Source organism: Dasypus novemcinctus, chromosome 1, assembly GCF_030445035.2.
Source record: "Dasypus novemcinctus isolate mDasNov1 chromosome 1, mDasNov1.1.hap2, whole genome shotgun sequence".
In the NCBI taxonomy this organism is placed as follows: domain Eukaryota; kingdom Metazoa; phylum Chordata; class Mammalia; order Cingulata; family Dasypodidae; genus Dasypus; species Dasypus novemcinctus.
The window spans coordinates 164,048,508-164,058,474 of record NC_080673.1 but is presented as its reverse complement, the minus strand read 5'-3'; the positions used below and the strand labels follow the sequence as shown (position 1 = coordinate 164,058,474).

At 38.6% G+C, this 9,967-nt stretch overlaps 1 protein-coding gene across 2 annotated transcripts in view; it reads right to left on the bottom strand.

The window, feature by feature from the left end:
- Nucleotides 1-832: 832 nt before the first annotated feature.
- The window catches only part of BEND4 (BEN domain containing 4), a 37,495-nt gene continuing 28,360 nt past the window's right edge, over nt 833-9,967 (bottom strand). For both annotated transcript variants that reach the window (XM_004448739.5, XM_004448740.5), the window contains exon 5: nt 833-7,070. In XM_004448739.5, coding sequence (XP_004448796.1) covers nt 6,853-7,070 — 218 coding nt within the window. In that variant the 3' untranslated portion in view covers nt 833-6,852. The remainder of the gene's footprint in view (nt 7,071-9,967) is intronic.

Genomic DNA, 9,967 nt, shown 5'->3' with positions numbered 1-9,967 from the left:
AATGAGCCACTAAACCATTTTCCCTTAATACTTCTTTTGATTTGTGGTTTTACCCTGTGTGCCCTGCTACAAAATATTCAACAACCCAAGTTACTTAATAATAATCCTCTTTCAACATTTTAGAATAATAAAATAACTTTAATTTCATTTTTTGACATTTCAACCAAGATTATTTGGACTAGACTGTTCTTTTTACCTCTAACACTACTGGTTCAAACTTTGCATTGTATAGGGCAAAAAATAAAACATCTTTATATTTTCCCTTAGATGAAATGATGTGTTTTAGTTCTTACATAATCTGATTTGTGAAATAACATTTATGCAATCTCTCCTGCTGATATGTCAGATTTAGTTTTTATGCAGTAACTAAAATTGTGAAGCAGCGACCATGCCACCTTATTTAGCCATAGCTACTTTGCTTTTCTACTCAGAGTACTGTTCAAAAACCATAAACAATCTATTTGCTCATTTTTAAAGGTTGTGACTATATTTTTTCCCCCTGATAGAATGGTACTGTGAGATGAAGCCTGTATGTTTATGTGTGAATGTGGAAGGATACTGAATGGCATGGAAATCTGCTTGGATTCCACACCACTCCTAGATCATCATTGGTTTTTCTCTTCCTAGACTAGATAAGATGAATTTTTGGATGATTTTTGGTCAGTTCTCTGAGTAACTGAGTATCTTTTATTTGGTTTTATGCATATAACATTTTGGCATTCAGAGACAAGCAGAATGCCTTTACTTTAGGGGGAAAATTTCTCTAACTAAAAAAGACCAATAAAGCGTCTCCAGTGCATTAGAGAAGGATGCAAAAAGCAAGCTAAAACACTTAACAGAGACTTGACATTTATTGTGCAATTTTATCCCCAACAGAACATGTGGCATTCTAGAGGTATATGAAGTAATAAAATCAATACTCCAATTAGAACACCTGAAATAATTGGCTCTAGTAACAAATGCCTCTTATAATTAAAAATATTGAATGTTTAAAAAACCTTATAACATTTTAAGTTCCTAAAAGAAAAATGCCTAACACTTAAAAAACAACTTACTCTTCTATATAAATTGTTCACAAAAAAATCTTGCTATTCTATATTACACTATGTATTTGTACTTTTATTAACATATCCCTAGTAGGTATTAACTCTACACAGTACAATCAGTTAGAAATTATTCATAAAGAAGCAACAAGACTCCAACAATAAAAATATTAGGATCAATGGGTTTGTCACAGTTTCTCCACAAGTATTCATCATAGAAAAGAGAATAAAGGCAAGTTGGCCCCAGTGTTAGGCTGCTACATGAAGTTCCAGAGAGGAGAGGCATAAAGGCAATTCTTAAATTGGGCAGGGCCAGGCTGGACCAGCGACCTTTTGAAAGTTTCATGACCCACCTCATGGTCTGGCATGCCCTGTTCCCAAGAAGCAAGAGCTAGGCCCCACGTGGCCTTGGCATGCTCTTGAATTTAGACACAGCCAAAGAGATGTTAAAGCCCAAACTACAGGAAAGAATCAACAGAAAGGATTACTGTCAGTTGCTATAAAATCTTCACAACCAGTTCTCACAGTGACATCATAAATGAAAACTCTCTCTTCCAAACCACACTCATCAATTCTATCTAAGGCTACAAAGACAACAGGTATGAAAAGGAAATGAAATATTGGCTAATTCCTGCCCAGTGCTGTTTCTAATCTCTAGGAATTCCCTAAGACTATCACTTCACTAGTTCAAATTTTTGTTCTTATATCCCTGCATTTTTGTACTAGGAACCTATGAAATCAATGTGAACAAATTAATGAGTTTAGTTTACCCACTTAAAAAAATAATTTCTGGTCTTTATCATAGGATCGTACATAGGTCAAGCCTTACTCAGAAACCTGGGCAGTTCCCAGAGGATATATGATTTATAAGCTCCTAATTAAACATCAATATAATTTAAAAGAAGTTTTTTGTTTAGTAACACAAATATCAACTTCCTGTCGACAGCATAAGTAAATAATAAATCCATTCCAAAGTACTGATGGGCTTTGAGAACTTTGCTTGGACAACTGGGAAAAACAGAATGAATCATTCTTCCACTAAGCCCAAAGTAAACATCTTACTAGTTAAGTTCCTTGGGCAGTTTCCGTATCTGTAAAATGTGGAAATTACAGCAACAACCTCATAGGATTGTGAGGATTAAAATGAGAGATGCATTAAAGTGCAGAGCAAAGTGCTTGACACACAAACACCCAATCAATATCAGCTGTAGTTATTATTGTTGTTAATGGGTTTGAATGGGCCTAAATAATTTTCCAATGTGGCCAAGAATCATCTGGTCACTTGAACTGGTGCAATTGTTTTGGGAATGAACAGGTTTTCCAATGAGTCTTGTTAGTAGATGTATTTTCATTGTGGTTTGGGGAACTGTGAGTCAAGAAAAACAAAGCCCTTATATTAGCTAGCCATGATGTTCATGAGGAGAATTAATTTAGTCACAGTCACCTAAAAAATTTGGCAGTTTAGTGCTTTCAGCAATCAAACTGACCAAGACGGTCATTAGATGAGCAATGTCTAGTCTGGTTGATGTTTCTTGCAGCTGAATATACTGTGGAGGGTAAGAGTAGTCTCTGATGTGTAAATATGTCAGTTACAGTTTTGAATTTTACATATTTAAAGGCAAGTATTGATGGGTAGTTATTTTTACACTCTGTGTTGTCCTCTGATGTCAATTCTTCACTCTCCTCTAAAAAACAAAACAAATAAAAGAACCAGTGCCATCGGCTGACAGTGCAAGTAACTTTGCAGAGGGCCATCAACTGGGTGACAATTTCCTACATTATTCCAAGTGGAGTGGTTATTTTTACCCAGGACTTAAAACGACTGAAAGAAGCCACCACTATGTTTACAAAAATACATCATAATGATACATACTGCTGTTGAGAGACATTTACATTAGAGTTCTGACTCAAGCATCCTATTTGACATGTTTTGCCAAGCAGTTTTGGCAAGTGTTGCCACATTAAACATACACCAGCAAGACTTGCACCATATGTGCAAAATCATTTTCTATTACATTTCTAAGAATCTGTATATAAGAGCTGTCAAAAATTAACACAGATCTCTACTGTGAAATGACATAACACTGAGGAAAAAGTTATACATTTAAATCTTTTCTAAATATTAAGTTAGCCCAAGAATGAGATTTGTAAAAATAAGAGAAATCTAAGAAAAAACCAAGGAGGTAGTCAACGGGAATAAGGTTTAGATTCCAGAGGATATACTGAATGAGCTACAATCTATATGAGGGTAAAGTATGTTTGATTTTCTGAAAACAGTGCACATTTCATCTTACATGATGTCCCATCATGTAAATATTTTTTATATCAATGGAAGGGAGACAAAAGTCATTAAAGGAGGCAAAGAAATATAGAAAAAAAATGAACTTGTAGATTCCCAAGTTTGGCTTATTTTCTAGATTTGAGGAAACATCAACATCAATTACCATTAGTTGTTGCCACATGGACTAGTTGGATCAGACAATATAGTCATAATTTATATCTTCTTAGAATCCTGATGAAGGAATCTCTTATGTCAATGTGTTTATGACTGATGACAGGATGAGGAAAGATCTAGAATATAAAATCATCCACATGCTCCACAGTTTTGAAGCATCTATGTGTATCTTTCAATTTCCTTACAAAAGGAGACAGCAGCAATTTTCTACAGATGCCTCTTCATTCCTAGTGAAGTCTTAGAGAACACAAATGCTGACAGTAACCTCAAAGCTGTGGGGGATATGAGGAGTAATATCCAGGATTCAGGGGTCTGATGAAATATTTTCAAGTACTGGGGGAAGACAGAAACTTAAATGTTTACAATGTTTTTCTCCAAAGCATTTAGCACTTAAGTCAGACCATGAGATTTTGAACAATGGACCTTCAAAAGAGCCAGTGAGAATTGTGATTTTAGTTTCTGCCCAAAGAATGTTGCTCCCCTCTTTAAATTCCTGGCCTAAATCCTCCTGTTACTACTGAAGAGTTATCCTGTGCCTGATTGGAAGTGCACTTGTGACTTCATTTCACTGTGAAGAGCAGGCATTGTCTCTGCGACATAATTTTACATTTGGGAAAACACAAGACATCAAGACATCATCCGTTGGTGGCATGGACCCCTCTGACAGCCGGGATCATGGACCTCACCTAGTCGCTGACAAAAACGCTAAGTTTAGTCTTTGGGGTCAGATGTGCCCTGTGACTGACTTCGCTCACCAAGAGAGTTCACCAGAGCTACATCCTGAGTTCATTTTTAATTTAGTCTATTTTATACCAACACCATACTGACTCTAGAAGGACTCTTGCAGATGACATGAAACTATTTTTAAATTTTTTGTCATGAGAGCAGTTTGTTCAACTGCCAGACAAAGATGTAGAAAATCAAGTCAAGAAAATAAGTAGTCTTTAGGGCTGACAGAGCAATGATAGCATCCAGTCTTCTTAGTGGTGAGATTTTAAACCTTGCTACATAAAACACCATACTGTTCTTAACAAAAATTAATGAATAGTTTTTGAAAGCCTGGAACCCAGGTAACATAGCCCTTAAGGTGAGGACTAAGGGAAAGACAGTAAGAGAGGTGCATCTGCTTAAATATTCTGGAATGGGATTGTGAGTGGAAGAGACCAAGTGGGCCTTTGGAGCAAAGGTGGTGTGCAACCATGCAGCTTGGGAGGTAGAGCCTACCAAAGCAGCCTTCCCAGGTGGTGGTAATTACAGCCACAGAGAAGGTTCCTGTCATCCTCCCTCAAAGCAGTGGTGCAAGCACTTCATGACAGAACAGAAGGTTATGTAGATACAAGTACAGGAAGTACTCTCATCACCCTCAGTAAAGACCAGCAAAATCATCAAGCCCAGAGCAAGACGGTGCTTGGACGGTAAGGTAAAAGAAGAATCCTCAAGTGTGCAGGAAAACAGTAAGAATTTTGTTTGTTTTTTAAAAGCAGTGGTCGAATATTGCTGCTATCAGAAAAAAGGATATTATACTCAGCAGTAAGAAAAACCAAACCCAGTGCAAACAAAGAAAGGTCTGACGGAAAGACAGATGAAAGCTATGGTGGTGCTTTTCTTTTGGCCAAGAATCTCATAAGACACAACTTCTAGACTTCTAAAACTCTTTGAGATAGGAAGTATCTTTCTTCTTTGGAGAACTGAAGATATTAGTCTCATGGTTACCATAAGCAACATTGCACATGCCAGTATCATTTTCTTTACTTCCAAAAGAGGGTATTGAAATAGTTTTTCCTACACTATCTACTAGATCTGACAAACCACCATCTCCATAAACATTAAGCTTTTCAACAAATGAAAACTAATAGTCATGGCAAAAGCTACAGGGCTTTGCTAAATAGTAGGTGCTAATTGTTAAATGGAAAATATAATTTATGATTTTACTTTGAAAAAGTGGCAAAAAGGAATTTATATATGGATGCTCATAAACTTAAAATGACTCTCCAACCAGTTTTCAAAACCCTGACATGAATAGACTTTAGTAAATGCTGCACATTTGCTCCACAAAGAATGATGTTATATGGACAAGTTTGATAAAGGAAGCCTTTCTGACATCCAAACCTGAACCCTTAGGAATAACTTATCTAGTATCTCTATATCATTTGTTTATAAGGAATTCATGTAAGGAGCTCAATAAATGAAACACAGGGGAGAATGGATGGTACAGCTTTAACTTATCTAGAGCTTAGTTCAGGGAAATTTGAGGGGAAAAGTTGGGATGAAACATTTTGATCAATGACAATGGCACAAACTGAAGTTTCATGCAAATTCTACAGATAATTTAAGACAGAAAGCTCAAGTTTCAGAGAAATTACAGACAAGCCATTGCATAGTGCTCAGAATGGCCTTGAAGTTGTTGGTATACAATGCCAGAACATCTGGTCAATTCAGTGAATATCACTGACCACACCAGTTTGGTCTTTAGTGTACTGAACAACTAATTGATTGAAATTCCCATTTTTCAACCCATCACTTTGGCATTGTGTCAACAAAGCCTTGATTTTAGGCCATGGACACTGTGGATCTATGAAACTATGGAATCAAGCATTTGAAAATGTTTTGAATCTTTGGATGTTTCCTGACTGACATGATGAAGACTATCACTTGTTGTAAACATCAGAGACCATATAGTGCATTCTTGATCAACACAGTGGAATTTTTGTGAAAATTAACTGAAGAAAATAGCTGACTTTTAAATAATCACTGTCTATTGAGCTGGCTTCTGTTCTCTGGTTTCTTTCTTTCATAATAGACTTTGTCAATATAGGGGTAACATACAATGTCACCTATCCTATGTCTTAGCTGAGAACTCTGAATTCAAAAGTCTTTGGAAAACACAAAGACTACATAATTGAATTAAAAGAGCAGAATGCTGTTCCTTGTCCCTTAAAATAACTTCATGTTTCTGCCTTCTCCCACAGACAGAAACACTAACCCACTCCTCCTTGGGAACCAGCTCTGCTCAGAAAGCCAAGCTCACCTGAAGGTTCTGGCCAGGTGACTTGGAGCTCAGCTATTCTTCCACCCTCACTGTCAAGCTAGTAACAATTTAAAATCAACAGTAATTGTTTATTTCTTTTTATCAGATAGTATTCCAAAAGTCTTTTGTAGGCTCCATAGACTTCCCAAAGAACCCTCAAATGGATTTCTATTTGGGAATCGTGGCAGAAGGTTAAGAGAGTTAAGATTTAGGATGTCTCAAGTATGACAGTATGACATGCTTTGGACTCTACGGTGATGTTAACAGGACGTTTACAATTGGAATTCTTGAGAGGACCGGCTGCTACAGTGGAAAGATTTCATCCACTAATCCCCAGATCCATCCTGGGAACTTTTATTGAAGACTTCATCCTGTGAAACCTGATGATCGATCCCTTCATAAAATGAGCCACCGTTGTGCAGGAAAGTACCCACTGCCCGCCCCTGCCGGGCGTGACCGACAGCATCGCTGAACACTTTGTTTATTTGCTCCTCCGAAGGCATCCACCAATCAGGGTTGGAGGTACAGTGCATCCTAATGAATTCTGTGGGAATATACACAAACAAGAAAAGAGAGAGAGACATACACAGCTGGTTTTCGAAGAAGATAATAGCACAGGCTGCTTAAAGTTACACAAGCTCTGTAAGAAAAGCTTTATGGGAAATCCAAATGTAATGCCATGATGATGTCACCCAGACCTAACTTATTCCATATTAAATTCTTTTCTCATGTGCAAAAGCAAAAATCATTTAAGCCAGAGAGTGATCCCTCTGAGAAACATTTGCTGTGGGAATGAAAGGTAAATTTGATTTGTAACTCATGGTTGCTATAAGTTATAGGGTACATTTCAAAACCCAAGTTGTTACCTGCTCATATTTTTAGAATGTTAATACCTCCAGGAGTATACAAATATCATCAGCGTGGTATTCTTTCACCAGCTACTCACTTGAGGATTGGGTATAGTAAAATAGCAAAGTCTCAGTGAGTGAGAAGGTGCTAATTTGTAGTTCCAGAAAAGGTCTCCACATTTTTAAAATGTTGCACTACAGGTTATACTTGTTTCTCTAATTGTGATACCTATACATGTACTGACAAATATTTTCTAAATAAGATTTCTTCTAAATATTTAATTGCACTAGCAATTAGCACCCCTGGAAGAGTGCCTATATAAAATGCAGCCATCTAAGCCTCCAGTGAAGGAAACTTGGCCTACCTCAGCACGACCTCAAATGAACCCTTACTCTGTTTTCTCAAAGGGGTATGGCACAGGACACATAGTTTAACTCTTAAGTAGCTTGCAAACTCAGGTGAGCATATTGGAAAAAGTTCTAAGTCACACTATGTTTCTTACACAGCTGATTAAAAATTCAAGATGACTATTATGTAAACACTTTCTCTTCTCTGGCACCACTCCCTCCACAATACAATAGTTGTGATTGTAGGATATCTTTTGTCTGAATTTTCTTTTTGAAATACCTGGCCCTATTTGCCTGTAGACGAAGCTGATACTTACAAGTTATTAGGGGAAAAAACCTCTTGAACTGAACTGTGCACATGACAGTAGGGTCTAGTTTAACAGAGAATAGCACGGGAGCATTAGTTTTTTGGCAGCCCCGTACATTTTGCATCAGAGGTGAGAGCCTCACTCGCCTCGTGCTAGTTCCAGCCCTGGTTGCCTTCTTTAGGGGAAGCGCCATGTTTATTCAGCTCCTCACTCAGCAAAATTACCAGGAAATCATGTGGCTTATCCTGGGGGTGCAGGCTTGGGAAACAGGGAAGGCTAAACCTTGAACCAAGGCCATGGTCACAATAATGCAGAGCAGAGACAAGGGAGGCTTTCTGGAACCTCTGGGGCTCACATATTTAGCCCACTCCCCATTATTTTCCTTGTGTGTGCATGCTGCTCACAATTGTTCTGAAATAGTCTCTTCCTCCAGCCAGACCATAAGCTCCAGAGGAATTCAGAAGGGATTCCATTATCTATTCCTATTTTGTCTTCCTCAAGTCCCTGCTGGATGCAGGAAGTATTCGGTAGCTCTTTCTTGAGGAACTTTCCTATCTCTGTCCAGGTTCCCCCATCTCATGAATGCAAGAAAACGAAAGACTAAAAAGATCAACAAGGGAAACAGAGGCCACTGGATGAGGATGAGAGTGTCCTTTATGCAAAAGTCAGCAGCAACACTGCAACTCTGCAAGGATGGGCTCTGTGACACCCTTTTGACTCCCGCCTCAGTGTACATTGCCATGACAGGACTTCCTGAACTGTGGCAAACAGTACTGAAACATAAAAGTAGAACTCATTCTGTTATACAGTGATGAAGCATCTTCACAGGCTCTGCCAGGAAGAGGCAAGATACTTCCTCTTTCTTCTAGGGTCAAACCATCTTCGGAAGCAGTCAGCTGGAATTTGATTCTAGTCCTCCCAGTACCCTGTTTTCCATCTCTAAAGCAGCTGGCAGGCTGAGGGCTTCCTTGGTCATCCTAATCCTGCTTACTGCAGAAAGGAAATCCACCCCAGGAGGCAACAGGCCTACCCAGCAGGCTGCCATGTTATCTAAATCTTTAGGAAGAGAATCATATCTAGCTAGGATTTCAGCCCCATGCCGCACAGCACAGACAACCACTATTTTTGGCCTATGTATTCTCTACCCAAGGGTGGAATGGAAGTCTCAGTGGGTCTGGTGACACTCTGAGGGCAATGCTTGGGATGTATTTTAATTGCTCAGTTTCACTGATATGCTACCTACAATGTAAAATGTTTAATAAGCATTTCTGGAAAGGCGTACAGTTGTGGGCTGAAGAACAACTTCATGAATAAACACAGCGGGTGCATGCGGGAGAGCCCCCAAGTTCACCACTACTTCTTGGCGATAGCTCTGCCATCTTGACTTCTCATCATGATGTTGGATAATAAAGGAAATTATGACCAGTTTGCTGAGACAGAGCCTGGGAATTTCCATCACCCAGTCGCCGAGTAAAAGCAGGATTTTCAGACTGGCCGAGAAGGAGGTCTCTGGAGCCCCTGTGCCTACTTAATGCTGGTATTTTCATTTCACCTTGTTTTCTCATGTATGGGTCACTTGTTTCTGAATCACCTGGGGTTCATTTGAAAGCAGCAATGCATGTACTGCTGGATCAAAAATCTCTGGGAGGGGGCCCAGGCAATCTTCGCTGCTATCGAAACTTACATGTGCCTAAGCACCCTGTGGCTGGCCTACGATAGTGCACACCCACTGCAAAGTAATCAGCTGTTAATACTGAGAATACTGCATTAGCCAAACAATATTTTTAGACAGAAACTTGTTTTTTAACTAAGAGAAGAAAGTTTGACTGGGCAAGGTATACTGTAAGGGAAATTAATTCTGAACACATTTAAGGAGTTGAAACCAAGTGTTCTTGAGAAGGCAGCTAGAATGGGATCTCATTGGATCACATGTATCT